The 20,644-nt window shown below is 51.7% G+C and overlaps 1 protein-coding gene across 1 annotated transcript in view; it reads left to right on the top strand.

The window, feature by feature from the left end:
• The window catches only part of DTNB (dystrobrevin beta), a 218,390-nt gene that overhangs the window by 192,903 nt on the left and 4,843 nt on the right, over positions 1–20,644 (top strand). Inside the window, exons 20-21 of the mRNA XM_075497583.1 lie at positions 11,205–11,364; positions 18,393–18,482. Coding sequence (XP_075353698.1) covers positions 11,205–11,364; positions 18,393–18,482 — 250 coding nt within the window. The remainder of the gene's footprint in view (positions 1–11,204; positions 11,365–18,392; positions 18,483–20,644) is intronic.

Here is a 20,644-nt window from a genome sequence, read left to right as displayed (position 1 = left end):
CGGGGAGAGCCACCCCACCTTCTTCCCAAGCAAACTAGCTGTTAATTAACACTGTGATTTAAAAACAAAGGCTGCTCCGCTCCGTGCGCAGTCTTGGCCCCCTCTCCTCCCCTCTGCGTGCCCCCCCGGCACGCTCAGCCTCCCCGCCAGATTGCCTGTCTCACAGCCCACGCAGTATTGCTGGGTGGTTCTGTGTATCTAATCTAATTATGTGATTTTTGAACAATTAAATGCAAACCCTTTGGTGCGACGGGCAACGTGCTGTCTGATAATCCCGTCAACTCTGCCTGGCCTCTGCCCGGCACCGCTGGGTTAGGCGGTCAGCGGCACTGGCTTGGCATCGCCGAAAAGCCCCACATCAGCGGGGATCCGAAACGGAGCAGCCTTGGTTCGGAGGTTGGTGTTTGTATATTTGTAATGCATTCCCCCACGCGCGCCCACACGAGCCTCTCCATATAAACATATATGTTTATTTTATATAGATAGGTGCATAGGTACGGAGATAGATGACGGGGTGCCGGCAACACACTCCGTCCGTGCAGAGCACTTTTCTCGCGCCGTGTCTCGGAGCAGCGCGTGCCCCTGCGAATCGGGAGCGTGATGTGTTCAAACAGGCTGCAGCGGGACGGAGCTCCTTGTCCAGGCGAGCCGGCTGCTCCCCGGCTGCTGCCCCGCTCCCGGGGACTGGGGGGCCGGGGAGACTGGGAGGACCGGGGGGGCCGGGGGCGCGGGCATCGCGCCTCTCTCCCTCCGTTGCCATGAAAACAGCCCTGCGTTAGGTTTTAGTCGGGGGATTTTATTAACGCTTCAGAAAGGTTATTAGCCTACCCGACTAATAAGCCTTTTATGTATTCCTTGACGTGATTGTTCTTGGAGAAGGGCGGCAGGCAGCGTGAGGCCTGTTGGAGCCGATAGCCCTGGCTGATGTGCCACGGAGGACAGTAAAATTCAATTTGCCTACAAGAATAAGGTCAACAGGACCGATTGGTGGGGGTCTGATTTAGAGACCTTGTTTTCTGTTTTAAATGTTTTCCTCAAAGAGTATTTGCGGAGAGGGGGTTGAATTATTTTTAGCACACGCTTCGATCGAGCTGGAATTATTCAGGCAGCAACAGCAATAGTTTCATTTGCAGCACTGAAAGGATTTTTCTCCTCCATTTCTGGTTAACATAAATAATTTTTACATTACTAGTAAAAAGGAAAACCGCAAATGGCGATACAGACCCAAATTCTGGAGAAATACCTCGCAGGGAAATTACAGCCCCGGTGACTGCAGTCGTGCTGTTCAATCGCAGGAGGGGCTGCAGAGCGGGGACGGGGAGGACGGCTCCGGCGGTGTCCCAGGAAAACAGGGCTTGGTACCCGCAAGCTGCGGCAGTCGTCGTGCACTTGCATCATGGTGCTTCTGGCCCCTACCCGGTTCCTCTGCGAAAGCCGTAAGGACAAGACCCAACGGTCTTACACCAAACCGGCTTGACAGCATTCCAATTTTTATCACAGGTTAAAGCAATTCAAATAAATGTGTATTAGGAAAAAGCAGCAAACCGTGAGCATCCCCTTTGTAGTTTTCCTTGCAGAGCTAGTCCAGAGCAAACTCCTGTTTTCCTCCCGTAGAGCTGGAGCAGCGTAGGCTAGATGAGCCTCATGCAAAGCAGTTATAAATTTGGTTGGGAAAGTTTTCTCCAAGATCAGTTGTCAAGGGTTTTCTGTTAAAATAGAAAGACGTGTAAATTGAAATTCCTCTATAGTTCATTATTTCTGTCCTGAATTAATTACTATTCAGCCTTCCTGCAAGGGACTTGGATTGGCTCCTGACATCAAGCAGGAGATTGCTGGGGCTTTAGAGAAGGGGATGAGAACTCAAAATTGACCTGAAAAATTGCAGGAATATTTGGAGGGGGAAGAAAAGATTGGATTTCAGTATGTACGAAGGAATGTGTGCAGTATATATGCGGGAAAATCAGCTCAGCAAATATGAAACACGAAGCAGCCGGAAGGATAGCCGTTCTGCAGAGAAGCACCTGGGGCCGTGGCGGATCACAAAGCAAACACGAGTCAATGCTCTCATGGTATTAAAAAAAAAAGACTAGAGGTGACTTTGGGGTTCGCTGGACCCACAAACCAGCCTCCTACTCCACCGACCCTCCCTGGGGTCCCACCTGAAACAGGAGGTCCGCTTCTGGGCTCCAAAAAGACGCGGCGAGTCCCGAGGAGGTCGGTGAGGAAGCTCGTCTTGGCTGAACGGCTGGCTCACCCGACGGGGCTGAAGGACCAGAGCTGTCTACCTGGAGCAGAGAGGACCGCGAGCAGGTTTCGAAGGCTTCAGACACAAAGATCGCTGCACGGGGGAGGGAAGAGCTGCTGTCCTTGCCCCGTGGGGCTGGGCCATGCCGTGAGCTCCGCTTGCTGAAACTTTCATTTAGGAGTTGCATTTAGACGTTAGGAAAATCTGAATGAAGAGGCTTTTGAGAGCACGTCAGATAAACATCTGTCAGGAGGGGATTATGAAGAGCGGATCCAGCTGTGGTGCGCAGGGGTGGACGAGGTGTTTTCTTCCAGCTACCTTTTCCTGTGATGCTGTTCATTTCTGTGTCAGCAAATAACGTCCTTTCCCTGCACCTCACCTTTGTAAACAGCAGCTTCCATAATTCCTGACTGCAGAAGAAGTACCTGAAATTACAGTAAGCACAAGGTATTTTGGTTACTTCAGTGGCAATAGTTGCAAGGTTTTCCGTAGCTCTCCAGCGTGTTGGTTCCACGATAGACTCTAATGGAAGAGGTGCTCCATGTCCACGTCGGGGATGTCCATGCGCACAAAGGGCTTGCTCTTGCTCCAGCGGCGGGGACAGGCAGGACATTGAAGTGCTCATGAGAACTGCAAAAAAAAAGGGGGGGAAAGGATGCCAGCAAGCGGTCAGGATGGAGCAGCAGATGCACGGCACGTGGCTGTGGCAGGGGAGTCAGGCAGGACTTGGGCGACGCGTTGCTCTGAAGACCAAACCCAAACCACCTTCGATGGGACGTGCCCTTCGGCGGTGCATTTTTTGACAGTTATCTTTTGCTTAATCTCTGCAGAGTGCACTTCGCTGCTGCTGCCTACTGCTCCCTTTTTTCATCAGAAAGTCACACATTACTAAATCAAATGCCTTATGAAGGATATTATTTCTCCGTAATTATCCTCGTCAATAAAACTCATAATCTTCTCCAGGAAGGAAATCAAGTGTTATTTGGCAAGGCCTGTTTTCAGCAAAACCAACTTCTCCGACATCCGCTATGTTTCTGTCATTTATTCCTCATCGCTAAAAACTTCTGGGTTTGTTGGTTTGTTTGAATGGTCGCTGGCCGAGGATTGCCCAACCTGCCTGCGGCGCTCCGTCATATTCTATGTAGTAAGATATTTGCACTCTTCAGGACTCATAAATTTCCCCAATATTTCAAGACGTTTCTAAACAAAATTAACCTCTGCGCAAGGAGCGTCTCAGCTCGTTGTTCTCAGGCTCCTCGCTGCTATTTATTGAGTTGGCTCAGCCCCAAAATGAGCAGAGGAATGCAAGGGCACTGCGGCTTTTGGGTTGTATATATGCATGAAATTTTAAACACAGATGATGTAGGCTAGACAGATGACCTATACATCCATGGAAAGAATAACTTGATTTCCTACTTGACAGTTTTTTGGTGAAATATGCACAAAGCCTATTTTTTTCTTCCCTGCTACATAACATTTTGTGGTCACGGTACACGCGATAACGTCAGCAGAGGTTCCTCTGCCCGTTCAAGCAGGGTGCTGTCAATGTTATTTGAAAACGTGGGGATATAGAGGGCCTGAGGGGCTGAACAAGAAGAGAGCTGCAGAGAAAGCCACGGGCAGTGTCAGCGGTGGGGGCTCGGTTCGCTGTGCCCCCCCAGCCCTTGACATGGGGAGAACACCTGGGCGAGAAGAGAGGGGCTTTTGTTTCCGAGAAAGCCCCTGCAGCATGGAGAAGAGCTCCAATTACTTGCAGTGAGTATTATAAAAGCTCATCAGCTTGAGCCCCGTGATACTTGACGGGAGGAAGCCGGGCTCAAGAGCCGTTCCATCATTCTTAAGTAAAGACAAAGGCAAGCATGGTAAATGTGAATTAGACATCGAACGTGCATGATACGCAGACGAGAAACCCATTGCCGTTTCACTTTCTACTGAAGACCCCTGCTTTTCCTTGGATGCCCGTTGGCACCCTCTGGCTTGCTTTATCTCCGACAGCAAGGATGCAGAACAAAAAATGAGAGTTGTCAACCATGTGTTCATATTCTCGTTTTTGTTATGTTTGCTGTATTTTCTGGAGTTAGTTATTTGGGGCATGATGAGATGTTTACTTGTCTAAATCACTTATCTAAAAACTGTTAGCTCTTTGGTTTTATATGTATACAAGCTCCCTTTTATTTTAATCTATTCGCAGGAATATGCTACATAATAAAATGAATTAAAATCAACGTACATTTCTTGCAAAGCAAGATTTCATAGTTTCTCAGTAAACATCTGTAGATCGTAGAGATGTAGGGCCTTCTAGGGGTCTTTAGCTCAACTGATCGCTTGAAGCAGGACCGCTGCTGGCACTAGATGCGGTTAGTTCTGGCTTCATGTAGGCAAGCTTTGAAGACCTCTAAGGATGGAGGTCCCTTACCTCTCTGGTGACCTCCCCATGAAGAAGCTTTTCCTAATGTCCATGTCCTACAAAACCCTCTGCTCAGGATGACATAGGAGCTGGTTGCGTTCAGCCTGGAGAAGAGGAGGCAAAAGGGAAATCCAACTGTAATCTTCTGTCTCCTAACGGGCGACCGAGGAGAAAGCAGAGCCAGAGCCTTCCCAGAGGTGCACGGAGAAAGCAAGAGGCGATGGTCACACACTGGCTGGGGGTCTCGGGCTGGATTTAGGAAAGAAATTCCCATGAGAGCAGTTAAACTCTGCAGCAGGCTGCCCTGCACGGTGGGGACGGTGGGATCTCCCTTTTGGGGGATTTTTCACAGATCAGCTGAAGACCCTGAGCAACACTTTGGAGTTGACCTTGCTCAGAAGAGGAGGTTGGTCTGGACACCCGCTGAGGCTCCTTCCGACCTGAATTTTTCAATGCTTTTTTCATCCCATTCTCCTTTAAAACTCTCTTCTGTCATGGTGGTTGTAGAAAATTTGACAGCAGGCCAGCAGGGAGGTGGGGGACCTCCAGTTAAACTGCTGGGATGAGGGGGGTGATGGTGCAGCAGCATTTTGTGTATCTGCTAAAAGCTATTACGGTCACTGCTTCCTGTACCCCCGCTGAAGCGGGTTTGATGCGCAGGCCAGAGGTCTGCCTCTTTTCTGCAGGAAGCATTAAGGGTTTTTTAGGTTAAACCTCAGAACTCTTGTATACAAGACTTGATAAGCTGGGCCCAATAAATTGAAGTCAGCTCCCAAACACTTCAGGAGCCGGGTCAGAGGTTTTCTTTTGTTGTTTTTCTAAATTGAAATCCATCTTCTGTGTCCTCCCTGGTGCAGTTTCCAGGAAGAACATGCAGCAAGCCGATAATTCCCAGGATTTTCTAAGGCTGCAACTCCAGCAGAGTCAGAGAGGAGTTTACAGACCTGTTCACATCTGCCTCTGCTCTGTTTGCAGAAGGCATCCTGGAGTTCCCCATCCCGTGAGCTCTGCGGCAGTGGCCCTGGAGGAGCAGAGCCGTGCACGGCTCCTCAGCAGACCGGTCTCTTTACCAGGCAAAGCTGCAGAAGCACTTGCCTGTGCTGGGGAAGGGAGACACTGACCCGACAGCCCCAGCGCAGGCTCACGTCAGCAGCTTCAAAAGCCACAGGGACAGCCTCAGCTCCGATATTTATTGGACTTTGCATCGTTCCTTCCATCTCTCCCTTTGCCTTCAGCCACTGGAGAAGGAAGGTTGCGAGAGCGATTTATTGACCCCCCCCAGCGATGCCGTCTCGTTCAGCCTTGGGAGCCAGCCCCGAGCGTACCCATTAACGGTTGCGTGCTGCCTCCGGGCTGTCCCAGTTCACCTCCCATGTCTGCAGAGGCACAGCTACACCCGCCACGTCCTCCCACGGCTTCCTTTGCCCCGGGTCAAGCCCCGGCACCGTGCCATAGCACCCGTGGGTTGCGTGGAGGCTGCCTGTGCTGGCAGGGCTCTCTGCTGCTCCCTCTGCATCCGCCCCAGGTGTCTTTCTTGCTTTCTCAGTAGGCAGAGTGCTTTCTAGGACAGGGCTGGTTTCATGCCGTGCAGCGTGAGCCCAGCTGGTGGTGAGGCTCGTTGTCACCATCGGTGTCCTTGGCTTTGACTCGGGTCCTCAAGCATCCTCCTTTGGGTCAACCTCCCAGTTCCTTGCGGCTGCAGCTGCCATCGGGGTCCCACAGGCACCACGCTGCCGGAGAGCCGTGGGCTGCGGGGTGGTACAAATAGTGTTAACGGTTAGGAAACGCCAGCTCATATGTTCTTATTTCTGCTTTCTGTATGTATATGCATCGCAATCAGGGGTCATAGACCATTTTTCCACATGCATCATTTTTCCACAGGACTCATCATTCGGTGCAGAGGGAAAACACGCAAGCATGTTAAGACTACGTGCACTATATAAAGTACAAGAAGAGAGAGACAATATGTAAAATAGATTTTTTAAAATATTTTTATTATTTTATTTACTCATTTTATCTGGAATTAGACAAAACCAGGTATTACCAGGTGCTAGAGAACCACATGCAGCCCTGAGCCTGAAAGCGCCCATTCCCTCTCCTGTGGGTGTCCGTTTATGTGTACGCTCACGCTGGGAGTACGTCTGCCCACTGGAGACAGCAGTATTTTTGCTCCAGCGTCACCTGCAGAGTCTGTTCAGAAAGCCTTACCCAAACTGTGTGCAGCAGTGAGCACCCCACACACCCCCTGAGGCTGTTGCTGAGGTCGAATCGACATTTATTGGCTTGTAATTTGGTAAATGCATCATTACAAATTTGCTTTGGACTCAGTCTTTCTTCCTTTCCTTCCCAAAGCTTCTGCCCACTGCGTCCACAATGTCAGCGCTACTTCTGGGTTTTAGGTTCTGCGGAGATGGTTGCTACTTTTCTTCATGCCTTTGATGCCTGGTTTCCCTATAGGCCTGGGAGAGCTCCATCAGCGCTCACTCTGTGTCAGGTTCTGCCGTGAGCAGAAAGGAGTCACCGTCCCCAAAGGCATCCAGCTCTTCATTCAGCCCAGAGAGGCTTGTGCGGGTCTCCTGTCCCGCTCCAGGCTTGTTCAGGCATCGGCTCCACTCATGAAAAATGTGGCCGCCTGATGGGGACTGTGGCCTCAGAGAGATCTCCCAAGAAATCGTCCATAAGGAGATTGGATTCTTTCTTTCCTTCTAGAGACGTAAACTTGGAGGGCCTTGTAGCAGCCCCTGCGAGCTTGCACGTGCAATGCACGTGCAGCTATAGCTCAGACCGCGGCATTTCCCACTTGTCTTTTGGTAGATGCTGCACAAGAAGGTTTAGCGTCGGTGTTGGCCGGGAGTTGCTTTTTCGTTCATCTTCTAGAGCAGGAGTACGAGGTGCATCTCTCCTTGGCTAGGAAGTCCCTCCCAGGTCGACCCGCGAGTTTTTCTCGCTTTTGCTTTTCTACTTCTCTCCCCCATCCCACTGGTGGGGAGCGCACGAGCAGCTGGTGGGTGCTTAGGTGCTGGCTGGGGCCAACCCACCCGTGCAGCTGCAGGAGCCCGCGGGGTCCCAGTGCAGCAACTGGAGCTCGTGGTGTCCCAGTGCAGCAACTGGAGCCCGCGGGGTCCCAGTGCAGCTCTGGGAGCACCAGCAGCCTGGGAACTGCAGCCCTGCGGTCCTGAGCAGCAGCCGTGTTTCCAGCAGGCAGTGTTTCCTGTGAAGATGATTTTCAAGTCTTCACTGAACCGAAAACTTTCAGATCCTCCTTCAACTACTGGGTGCTGTGGGGTGCATCGCTTGGGGCTGCTGCGCGCGGCAGTGTGAGCATGCATGAGGACAGGGGCAGCAGGGAAACGCAGCTCTGCCCTGTAACTGCTCCCCGTCGACATATGTCGTCTGTGTGTGACCTCACGAGCTTTCTCAAAATCACTACAGTTTCCAGAAACAGCGTCATCGCGCGGATGAGGGACATTCCCAGCCCCTCTGCTCCGGTGACTGCAGTATGCAAATCGGCATGGCCCATCTGCGTGCCCAGCGGTTAAAAAAAATTTAAAAAAAAAAAAACAAATCAAGTGCTTGGGCACTTACTCTAAGAATGTAAATGTAGGCAGCGTGTCTCAAAGATGAATGATAGTGAAAAAAAGAAGAGGGGCTGACGTCTCCGTGTGCGCGGAGGGTGTCTGGGTGCTGCTCTCCCGGCGTTCACTGCCAGCCCAGCAGCGGCTCAAGGTCTCCCCTGGTCCCAGGAGCGAGCACATCTGCAGGACCAGCCAGATGTGGAGGTGGCTGGGATGGGTCGAGTTTGCCACGCAGGGTAAAATCTGTCCCCTCACGGTTTAGGCAAATGTGTTTTGGGGAGAGGAGGTCAGCGGTGAGATCTTATTTTATTAATTGAACTCTTGCTTTTCCAAACAACAAAATCTCTAGGCGGCTTTTCATTTATAACCGCTCACCATCAGTGGGCCTCAGGTGGTTAACGGGAACGCGTGCCGAGGGCCCGCAAGGCGAGGCGCAACCTGGGGAACAAGCTTCAAAACGGAAAATATCCCCCCCCCGCCGCCCCGCTCCCTCCTGGGGAGAGCTGAGCTGCAGCTCCTCGGGCTCTGCCTCCGGTGCGGGTGTTGGCGCTGGGTTTCCTCCTGGTTTTCGGTCTTAACTCATGCATGGGCTGGTTTCCCTCATCTGAGCGGCTGCTGGGGCTGACGCTTGGTCTGGGAGGAAGAGAGGGAATGGGCAGGTTCCTCCACACCAAAGCCGTGGGATGGGTGAACGCTGCCGCTTTCGCCGTGCCACATCCCATGTGCCGGACTGGGAGCGTCAAGCAGTGGGCATACATCTTTTGCCACAAATTTATGCAAATTCAGACCTTCGTGCCTGTTTCTGTGCATTTTCAGGTCTTTTTTTAAGGTTTCATTAGACGTTTTGGTGCAGGGAAGCGAAGTTGCTGGTGTGGCATGTGCATTTTCTAATGATTTTACCTTCGAAAGATGTCATTTCCCTCCTGCAGCCTTCTGCCCTGCAGACACCCGTGTCACGAGAACATTATACTCGCTTCTTTAAATCCCCCTGTTATTAATACGGTTTCAAAATGACAATCTTACATATGACTAGGTTTTCACGTTAATAAGAATATCGACTTTGGGCTGGCAGGGAGACAGGGATTAGCCGGAGCTGCAGCCGTCCCCACGCGGTCCCGACCAGCGTCCCATTCCTGGGTGCTCCCGTGGGACGCAGGACCTTGCAGCAGGGCAGCGCTTGATGTGAGCGCAGGTAAAATGTGCCGGCGATGGATGCTGCGCCCCGCGATGGGTGCTGGCGGTGCCACCGCTGCGCAGGGCGCTGGCCGTGTCGCTGGCGGTGTCACCGCGCGGCATCGCCGCTGCGCCGGCCGGGTTGCCCCGGTAACTGATGCACGTCAAAGGGAGCAAACGATGAACAGGCTTAAAAAAGGCGAGAAAGCAAACGGCACAAACAAACCAGGTATTTGCTCAGAGGGGCTGTACGGTTTTAGTGCCCTTGGTGCGTAACTATTTATGGGTGGCTTTCCTTTAATCAACGGCAGCGTAGGGACCGTGCTTAAATATAAATACAGTCACAGATCATAAACCCTTGCTGGCAAAGCCAGACAAAACTGATCACTCGTAACTTTGCAGTTGCGCAAGAAGGTTCAGAGGTTGTTGACAGACACGAGTGGCTGCAGAGAATAACCAGATTATTAACAGTAAAGTGGAACTGTGCACATTCAAAGCACTCATAAATAACGGCTGATGCTCCGGGGAGGGTTGACGTCTTTGCCTCCCGGGTGCTGAGGATGGATGCCGGGGCGGCGAGCGGCTCCCGGGGGCGAGGGGCCTGGCCGGGCTGCGCAGACCCTCTGCCATGAGCGCCCGGAGGCGGGAGATGGGGAACCGCGCTCTGCAAATGTCCTTAAATACCCAGCGAGGTGCATCTCTTGCTGGACGTCTCCTTGTTCGCTCTCCTGCTGGCACCACACCCGAGTGCTTAAGTGAGATTATTGTTTGGAAAACACGGAGCCAGTAAGCGCATGCCAGTAGCCGCCTGTGTGCACCTCCTCCTCGTACACTCGTCAGTCCCTCTCCTTTCCCTGCCCGTCGACCTCAGGTTGTGCTCCAGCGGTTTTGCTGGGGCAGCATCGTCTTTGAAGCCAGCGAGAGTTTTGCCCAAGTGAATATTACAACAGTTTTCTCTGCGCCTTCAAACCGCAGGGAAAAATTATTCTCTATTATTTGTTTGTGATTTGCTGGGAAATTCAGCAGACTTTGAGTAGACAGGCAGTGCCTGCAAGGCCCTTGGTACCATCACTCGCCATCCCTGGAGAGCTGTAGGGGAGCTCCAGAAGTTTTCTCTAGGAAGGCACCGGCACCCGTGGTGCAAAGCTGCTCGCAGGGCTCTCAGAGCGGCACAACAGAGACGGGGCGGGTTTGGCTGGAAGAAAATGTAGAATTAAAAAAAAAATTTAAAATCACTGGTTTAGTAATAAAGAAAAATATAGAAAATAAATAAAAATATATAAGATATATAAAAATATATGAAATATATAAAAATAAATTTAAAAAGGGGACAGACCTTCAGCAGAGCCTCGGCGGCGCTGCGGAGTTCTGGGGGTCTCCTCACCGCAGCCTGCGGGAAGGCTGGGCAGATGCAAAGCGGTTGACGGGTCCCTCCGAGCGCACGGCCGGGAGGGTCACTCCGTGCCTTCCTGGGGCTTTTTCCAACTTGGCGTTGGACCGGTGACAGGGTCAGCGTACGGGGCGGAGCCCGTGGGTCAGACCCCGCGCTGGCGGCAGCACGGCTGTGAGTACCGCGCGCAGTCCGACCCCGGGTGCTGCAGCCCGACGCGTGATGCGCCGCGCCCGGAGTGCCACCACTGCGGGTCCTCCCACAATACCCACCGATCATGCGTCACATTACTCAAATTGAGAGTGTTTTGGTGAAGCGTCTTTCCTTATGCATTTTTTTAACAGAATTATTTTTAGACGTTGACCCAAAAAAAAGTTAAAAATTTGGAAACTGTGTCTCGTGTCTCCCGTGCAGGCGCAAGCAGCAGGCTCGGCACACTCCTCGCCCACCCACGGAGCCAGCCGCCCCATGCCCATGCCCGTCAGATCCACCTCCGCCGGCTCTACCCCAACTCACGGCCCGCAGGACTCGCTTGCAGGTGTCGGGGGAGACGTGCAGGAAGCTTTTACACAAGGTGAATATCGCACAAAGCAGAACCACATCTGGCATTAATCCTGCCATCGTCATGTAAAAGAGGGGAGATCCAGACTAGATCTAAGGAAGAATGCTTTACGCTGCGGGTGGTGAGACACTGGCCCAGGTTGCCCCGAGAGGTGGTCGATGCCCCGTCCCTGGAAACATTCCAGGTCAGGTTGGCCGGGGCTCTGAGCAACCTGCTCTGGTTGAAGATGTCCCTGCTCGTGGCAGGGGGCTGGACTGGATGGCCTTTAACGGTCCCTTCCCACCCAAACCGTTCTGTGAGTCGATGATTCTATGTACAACGGAAGTATAACTCACCAATATTGAGACAATAATTACGAACCCCTTTCCTGTGCTTTAGGCCAAAGAGATTGGGTGGCACATTTTTAATCTTTATAACTTAATGAAATTATTTCCGTGATGATGATCTTCCCGCCAGGGAAGGGATCTTCCATCCCAGAAAGTTATGCCAGCAAGTAATTTAAAAACTGGTCGTATTTACAAAGCTGGTGGTTGAACTGTGCTATGATTTGCAAGAGGAAAAAAGCAGTTTAATGACCAAAAGCAGGAAAACAAGCAGCCCTCTTACCCAGAGTATTTAGCTAACAGCTACTCACCTCTCTGCTGGTGATGAGGCAGAAAGGAAGATGAAATTTTGCAGCACAACTCGGTGAAGGCTGTTCCTAACGGAGCGGTTGGCTGGCACGCACATCTGCGGAATGGCTTGCTTGCTCCGCTGGAGACGTGCAGCAGCCCTGCGGGGGGGAGAAGAAAAAAGTGCTAAACATGAGAAATGGAGGAGAGGAGAGGAGAGGAGAGGAGAGGAGAGGAGAGGAGAGGAGAGGAGAGGAGAGGAGAGGAGAGGAGAGGAGAGGAGAGGAGAGGAGAGGAGAGGAGAGGAGAGGAGAGGAGAGGAGAGGAGAGGAGAGGAGAGGGAAGGGAAGGGAAGGGAAGGGAAGGGAAGGGAAGGGAAGGGAAGGGAAGGGAAGGGAAGGGAAGGGAAGGGAAGGGAAGGGAAGAGGGGAAGACCATAACGAAGAAACAGAAGGACACACAGGACAATGAACTTTTTCTTGCTCCAACGGTCGGAGCTCCTTCTTTTGCACCTTTTCTACATGTTACTCCCCTCTGTGTTTGGAAAAAATATCACTTTCTGGCCTAAGCTCATTGCTGCCAACTGCTCCATAAGTAGACAGAAGAAGTGCTGGATGTTGTGGTTTAGCCCCAGTCAGCCATTAAGCCCCACCCAGCCGCTCACTTACCCCCCCGGTGCGATGGGGAGAGAATCGGAAGAGCAAAAGTAAGAAAACTCGTGGGTTGAGACAAGAACAGTTTAATAATTGGGGGGGGGAAATAAGTAAATAAATTGTAATGAAAAGGAAAACAACAAGAGAGTAAGAGAGGAACAAAACCCAGGGGAAAACAAGTGATACAACCGCTCACCACCCGCTGACCGATGCCCGGCCTGGCCCCAAGCAGCGATCGCTGCCCCCAGCCAACTCCCACCAGTTTCTATACTGGGCATGACGCCCTATGGTATGGAATAGCCCTTGGGCCAGTTTGGCTGTGCCTGCTCCCAGCTTCTTGTGCCCCCAGCAGAGCATGGGGAGCTGAGAAGTCCTTGACTTAGTGTAAGCACTGCTCAGCAACAGCTAAACCAGCAGTGTGGGATCGGCATTATTCTCATCCTAAATCCAAAACACAGCACTGTACCAGCTGCTAGGAAGAGAATGAACTCTGTCCCAGCTGAAACCAGGACTCTGGATTATCAGGTAGTTTCAGCTGTATTCCTCTCTGTCCACCTTGTCCTCCAGTTCTTCAGTAAAATTGGTACGGTTGGATCAAATGGGTAAGCTGTCCATTTATGAATAATACAGCTTATCGTGCTTTGTAGAAAATCAGGGCAGCAGTTGACATACATATTTTTATTCCCAAACTTCTGTAGGTAGTGTGAGTTTATACTTAGCTGCTGTTGCTTTTTTTAAAAATAAAAAAGTTTTACAGTCACGCGTTTCAAAAAAGTCAAACTTTCCCATGTCAAAGCCATTGTCAGCTCAAGAGGGGCTCCAAAATTTGAAGACAACCAGATGAAATGGAAACTTGTTCAGCTCAACGCAGACCACTGCCTCTTCCTCAAAGGCTGAAGAGGCTTGACTATCTGGCGATGTTGGAAGGCGGCAAGCAAAGACATGACTGTCAGTCTGATGTCAAGAAACTTGGCCAATTTTTTTTTACCTTCAGGGACCATCTCACTGCAGAGCAGGGAGAGATTGGTTATTCTTCAGTCCTACCTACTTCAACTCTGCACGTGGTGAAGGAAGCCATTCCCAGTAGGAACGGGTGCCCGTACTCTGTATTTCTCAGGAGTGGTGTCACTCGGGTTTTATGTGCTCTTTTCTTCTCTTTTGCCCGTTTTGGTCCAGAACTCTTCATCTGTAGTACTCCAGAAGCATCCCAGGATGTAGAGCTGTGAGAAAAACAGCAGGAGGACCTGGTCTCCTGGGGTACCTCTGGCAGACACGGAGGTTGTTTCTGAACATGCTTCACGTTTCTGGAGATGGACGTCCACTCGTATTTTATATTCCTCTTATTGACAATAAAAGAAAGAAGGACAGAAAATCCACCTCTCCCTAATGCCCTGGCAAGGGCTTCAGCTGTTTGCGGGCAGAGACGACCGACGGGCAGCAACTCTTCGTATGGACCTCTTGGTACGCCATGGGAAATCCCACGGGGTATTGGGCACCTTGGAGCCCGTAGTGCCAGGGTGCTGCAGCCTCTCTTGTGTACTGGTCCTTGCAGCAAGCAAGAGCCCTCGACTTGTTGCAGAGGCCAAGTTGTTTATTTCTTTAAAAGAAGAGAAGTTGCATCATATGGAGCCACAAAACCGGAGGTGGTGTCCTCTCATTCTGGGGAGGGAAGATCGTGAATATTCGTGCCGAACACCTTTGTCAGATGGACAGTCTCCTTTTCAAAGCAAAGAAAACATGAAAACAAACTTCCCAGAACTGATGATATCTCTCACAACCAAGCAGATTTTAAATAACAATTTCCATGTGTCGCCTGATCGTTGGAAATACCTTCCTAGAACAATCTTCCCTGCCCGAATAAGCTGCTGCCAGAAGAAGGTGAGGAAAGAGGCTACGAAATGGTAGCAGAGGAGCAGGAAGTATCAGTGAACACTTCTAATTGGTGTTTAATGCCTGGAGCGCTAGGGCAGGGCCTGCAGGCCCTTAGCCCCCGGCACGCTCCGTAGAGGGAAAGGCTGTTACTTCTCCAGAAGTTCAGCTGGTGAGCAGGTCAGGTGATGGAGGACGTCCGTCTGAAAACGCCGCGTATCTACAGCTCATCTGTGAGAAGGATATGTCTTTTTCCGATCCCATCGGTAGGAACAAGCTCCTCATCTCTCTAAACGCTTCCAGAAACGACAGCAGAAGCAGGCATTTCCAGGGAGGCAAGATGCCAAATACCAGAGGCACAACACTCCATCTGTTGCTGTGGGTGGTCCAGTCGCCTCCTCTTCATCTCCACAACAAGTTTGATGGTACAGCCGAGAGCTCTCTACTGATTTCTTTGGCAGCTGCCTCTCCTTCCCCCCTTTGCAGATTGCCTTTCTTTTTCCAGGCTGCGTAAAGTGGAACAGCAGCGCGATGAGTCCTACCAGTCACTGGGAAAATCTGCTCTATCTGCTTCGTCATTTTCCCCTTTCCTTTTTTAATTAGGAAAGCACAAAGAGATGAAATGATCTCCTTTCTGCTGCTAGGAGTAACGCACACATGATTAGAGTAGTACATGAACTGTCCTACTTGATTTTTTTTCCATTTTACAGTCTTGCTTTGGCATCCAAATTTGCTCTCTATCCATCTGCTTTTTTCTTCGGCGATACAGGCAAAAGCCATGACAAAGCAAACCTCTCTCTGCACGGTTTACAATCTTCAGAGCCGTCTTCCTCAAACTCCTGGCTCCGGTGGAAGCTGATGTAATTAATCAAGGGCCCATTCATGCCTTTTTCCTGAATGACTGGTTCATAAGGGGATAGTCTTCGTCAGGACCTGTTGATATTGCCCAAAGTGAAAACTTGTTTTTTCTAGGTTTTTAACACCTGACAGCATCTCAAATATATGTTGCAATGAACCAGGTGTTGCGTGAAACTGTTCGGGGCTGGGCTGAGGACTTGTGCAGCAGCCGCATCCCAACAGCTTGGTGTCGGTGGTGGTGATGACTCCCCAGAAGCAAAAAATCTACAGGCGATGCCTGCAGTGCACGTATTTTATGGGGGTTTCTGACAAAAAACTTTTAAATTATTTTTGCTAATTTTTGCATATCCATCAGATTCTTACAAAATGTCACGGTGGGAGAGAGGAGGAAAAGGGAGTGAAGATCTCGGTGCTGTTCCACCTCTTGCCGCCGTGACCTAGGAGCGGGCAGGAACGCCGATCTCTTGCCTTTCCTCCCAGGACACAAGTCCTCTGTGAGCTTCCCCGTCAGTGCAGGAAGGTCTGGAGAAGGAAACCTTTAAAGAATTGAATCTCAGTGATCTTGATCATATAGTCTGAAGATGAGATAAGTTTCCTCCGCAGGTGATCTCTTGATCTTCCACTGGGCCAGAGGGAGGAGGCAGTAATACAGTATTACAATAAAATGCCCTGATGGTGTTCCGGTTGAAATATTCGGATACAGAGGCCACCTTCTAATTAGAAAACTAATGCTGCTGTTTATCATCTTGAAAGAGAAGAAACAGTCCCTCAGGATTTCTCAGATGCAAATATGATCCACCGCGGCCAACAGAAAGGTGCAAGTTCCTCTCGTGATAACCACAGGGATGGCTTATTCCTCTCAACTACTAGAAAAATTCTTGCGAGAAACAAATGGCCAACAGACTCCGTAATAAGTTTCCTGGAATGATCCTTCCGGAAAGGCAAGCTGCACAATTAGTGCTATTTCATATTAATCAGGCAAAATCAGGCAAATTCAAGGCAAATAGAGAACACAGGAAACAGGATAAAATTTCTGTGTTTTCACATAATAAAATAATTTAATGCCACCAGCCAGGAGGGCTTTGGGCGGCTTCTGCACGTAGAGGTCCAGACGAGCTCGTTAACGTTATTCATCTGTTTCACAGGGGGGACAGCCTGAAATTTTACCACCTTTGGCTCCCAAAAGTAACACGGGGCAGGGCAGTGGCCGTGCGCCAGTCACGTGCGGTGACGGGACTCGGGACATCCGAGACCTGGACAAAGTAACCTGCGTCGAGTCAGAGGTGCAGAGGAGTCCCCCAAGTCACAGGTCCCAGACTTGTTGGCCACAATCGGCATTTTTTTCCCGGGAATTGCACAGTGTTTGTGCACGCACAGGAACAGCCCGTGCCTTGCTGCTGCCTCGGGAGTGACGCTGGTCGGTCGGCGACCTAACCTGGAGGAGAAAGATGCCGCGGGAAGGCACGTCAGCTCGGTGGCATGCGCTGGCAGCACTCAAACAGTGCTAAAATCCACAGGCGAAATGTAGGAGCAGGCGCTCTGACAGCACCCCAGCCAAGGACAGAGTGAAAGCATTTGGGAGATTAAAGCAGCACGTCTGGAATGAGAGGCACCCGACTTCAAACAAAAGTAAACGTGTAGTGTACAGTTGTCGTTACTGCAGTTCCGTACAGATGCAAAATGTCACATCAAACGGCTCCGGCGATTCCACATGTGTTGTCTTCATGCCCTCGCTGGAGCAAATGGCAGGACGGGATCCCGAACGCCGAGATCTTAGAGCACTGTCAGACGCTCGGCATCAAAGTGGTGCTCCTGGAGGCTGCGCCGGTGCGGACATCTGGTGCCTGTATGGGATAACAGACCGCCTAAAGCCATTTTCTGTGAGCAGTTAAAGCACAGGGACGGCCGAGGTGGGGCCAACGAACCGTTACAGGGACCTGCTCCCAGCAAAGCCTCAGCTCGGGGCGATCGGCTCCGCAACCTGAGAAACCGCGGCTACGGACCACCTGCCGGGGCAGAAAACACGATCCCACGCCATCAAAGCCTCCAAATAAAACCAAAACAGTGCAGCGCAGAAAGGTGCCGGAGGAAGGGGCCTCGGTGAGGACAGGGCGTCACGTCCGCGGCATCTGCGGGCGCTGGAAAATTGGGCTGCGGTGGGCAGGACGGTCTGCCACAAGAATATGGCTGGCTCTGCCGGAGGGACCGGCACGGGGAACCAGAATAGATGGTGAATAAGATTGTTGTCTTCCCAGCATCGGCAAGAGGCAATAAGCATCATCCCCGACACGCGGCAGCTCCTGCTGCCCTCGCTCATCTCTTTTACGAGCGCGAGGGTTCCTTTGCAGATTGTGGCCCCTCGCTGGTCCCGGTTGTTCTTGCGAAGCCGTGGCAGATGTTCAAGTTGCCGATGGGGCGAGCGGGTCCCTCGAGCAGAGGATCGCACAAGCGGAGGATCGCACAAGACGAGTGTCCGGACTGGGACTAGGCAGCGTCACCGTGGGTGACGGCAAAGTGCCATGCTCCCTGGCTGTGCGGCACACGGAGGAAGGGGATTGCTTCCTCCAGTGACGCAGGAGGAGAGCTCTGCAGAGGGCGAGAATTCGGTTGTCTTTTATTCCCCCCAAACCTCAGCGATATTGATTGCAACAGAGAAGCCGGCAGCGATAACGACTCCGCACAAGCAAAGAGCATGGATCAGCTGCACCACGGCCAGCACCCAGGCACTCCTGTCATGGGGAGAGAAGCGTCTGCCCTTGAGCTGCCGTACGAGCGCTGTCCTTGTCAAGGAGAAGAGCGGGGTGATAGCTAATTAGCCAAACAGGCGATCAGGCAGCCAAGCAGAACGGGGCTGCTCCGGAGCAAGTCGCCACTCGCGCTAAGCCGAGCCGTTTGGGGGGGCCCTGCCGCACGCCGGGGCCTCCGAGCTCTGTCCCCGGGCGGGGGCTGTGGCGGGGACGCACGGCCGAGCATCGCGGCGCGAGGAGGTCGGGCAGCGGCAGTGCGGCACGTGCGATTCCTGCTGTCTGTGTGTCTGCTCTGCTCCCAGGTACGAGGAGGAACCTCCGCAACGACCTGCTGGTAGCAGCCGATTCCATCACCAACACCATGTCATCGCTGGTGAAGGAACTTCATTCAGGTAAGAGTTAACTTAGCGGCACGTGCAGGCAGCAGAAAAAGGAGAGCTTGAAGCCACGAGTTGGAGATTTGTCGTTAGAGTTATTTTTTATACAAACTATTTAAAGCATAATGCGAGATTACGTGTTCATTTTTTCAATGATACAATGAAAAATAATTTTTATAGCTAACATCATTGAGAACCCCAAATACCTTCTCAGCAGGCTTTCCATTGATTTTGTCACTGATAGTTACGGCAATGCTCCGCAGCTACAAACCTGGCTGGTAGCACCGTCGATGGTTCGTGAAGCGGTCACACCTAGCCCCCGCGCTGTTGTCCCTGCACGTGTGCCGGCACTAAGCAGCTCTTCCCGAGTACCCTGGCAGGCGCGTCCTGGGCCACTTACTGGGCAGGAGAAGTGCCGCTTCCCAGTCCCGCTCCTGGGAGTCAGAGCTCCTTAAGAACCCAGGCCGACAAGTCAGAAGCCAGGGCAGACTGGCGAGTGAGTCTCCCCAAAGTATTGCTTAGCGACAGCGATCCTTGAGCAGCAGGTGAGCCTCCTCTGCAATGAATCCCCATTAGATGCCGTAATCACGAACATATAGGAAATGTACATGAGGCCAACGCAACAAAGGATTAAACAGCGATGTGGAAAAAAGATAATTATTCCCTTCGTGCCTTTTTACTGTGGCAGTGGAGGTAAACACCCTGCTGGGACTGGAGCAGCTTCTGCCGTAGTCCGGGGACGCATCCTGTGGCTCTCGAGCTTTGTCGCCGATGGAGTATACGATCGTTTAGGATTCCAGCAGCTTGTTTGTGGGCTGCCTTCTCTTTTAAGAAAGAAGCAGAGCATTCTGTATTCGGACTGAACCTCATGGTTGCTGTTCCGTGCCTCCCCCAGCCCCTTGCTGTGTCCGGTAGTTGCATCGCATAATCCCCCCCCCATAAACTTATCAAACTCCATGTTAAAACCAGTTGGGCTTTTTGTTCCCACTGCCCTTAATGGAGAAGTCACAGTTATAAACTGGGTTGATATTTTACCGCTAAGCAGTAAATTCACCCAGTCTAAACCCCGTGTCTTGGCTGCAAAGGCAGCTGTGAGTTAATAAAGTCTTTCATGTATGACAGCAGCATCACTGGTGCCGTCGCAGTGAATGGCCCCGTGTTTCTCCAATAAATCACCGTGCTCAAAACGCACAGCTCTCTTCCCTCTAGGCTGAAACCCGGTGAGCAAACCCTCTGCCCAAAACAGATGTCTGCAGTAATTTATTTCTTGCTTTTAATAGAAGAGCGCATTTGCAGCAGCCTGGCTGAGCTCAGGGTCTGGCCCAGGGTGGCTGGTGGCAGAGCTGAAGCGTGGGCTGGACCTGCGGCTCTCCTGCCCTCCTCTGAAATCCCTGCGAGTGTGCGAATGCACCCAGCCCGGGTCTGCACCATTGACAGCCCCTTCAGGCTTGTCAGGGATCGTGCAAAGCAGTTATGGTTCACGAGGGAGTGAAAATGGAATTAATTACAGTCTCCTACTTGAGGATATGCAGATACTGAAGAAGGCTCCCTTGAAAGTATCTGAAATCATTTCATTTGTGTAAATTAGGAAAAGCATGAGTTATCCTCAGCTGATGAGAGTCGGTGGGATTTAACACATATTGTCCCGGAGGTAAGCTGTGAGAATAGACACCTCCTCCAGCCCCAGGCTCGCCCGATATAGCTGCAGGCATTGTGTTTTGAGCGTTTTGTGAGACACTGGTGCGTGCACCACCCACGCCGCTGTTTGCCTCTCCGTACCTTTGCACGAGCTCAGAAAACAGATTCCTTTGGCAAGGAAACACCGCTCGGGGTTGCCCTTCCTAGATGGGCTTCCAGAGACGCTCTGCTTGTCCCCCCATCTGCCTTCTCCTGTGCTGGTGGTCTAATGCTCCTGGTGCTGGCGAGGGAACATCGGCGTCATTTTTACTCCAGCTGAGCTTAAAAAGACACACGGAGATGCTGCCGGAGCCGGCTCAGCCCCTGCCCTGCAACGCTGCCGAACGAGAGGCAGGTTCGGGACCCAGGGCGGCTGCTGAGCCCCAGGTCACGTCTCGTTATTCAAAATGCGCTTGGTTTTGCCAGGGATCTCTTCTGCACTCGCATTAAGGACTCATCGGTAGCCATCGCTGAGTAGGCAGCGATTGTGTGACTCCCAG

The sequence above is a fragment of the Mycteria americana genome, chromosome 3, assembly GCF_035582795.1.
Source record: "Mycteria americana isolate JAX WOST 10 ecotype Jacksonville Zoo and Gardens chromosome 3, USCA_MyAme_1.0, whole genome shotgun sequence".
NCBI classification, from domain to species: domain Eukaryota; kingdom Metazoa; phylum Chordata; class Aves; order Ciconiiformes; family Ciconiidae; genus Mycteria; species Mycteria americana.
The sequence above is the reverse complement of the archived record's forward strand: the minus strand, read 5'-3'. Positions and strand labels throughout refer to the sequence as shown.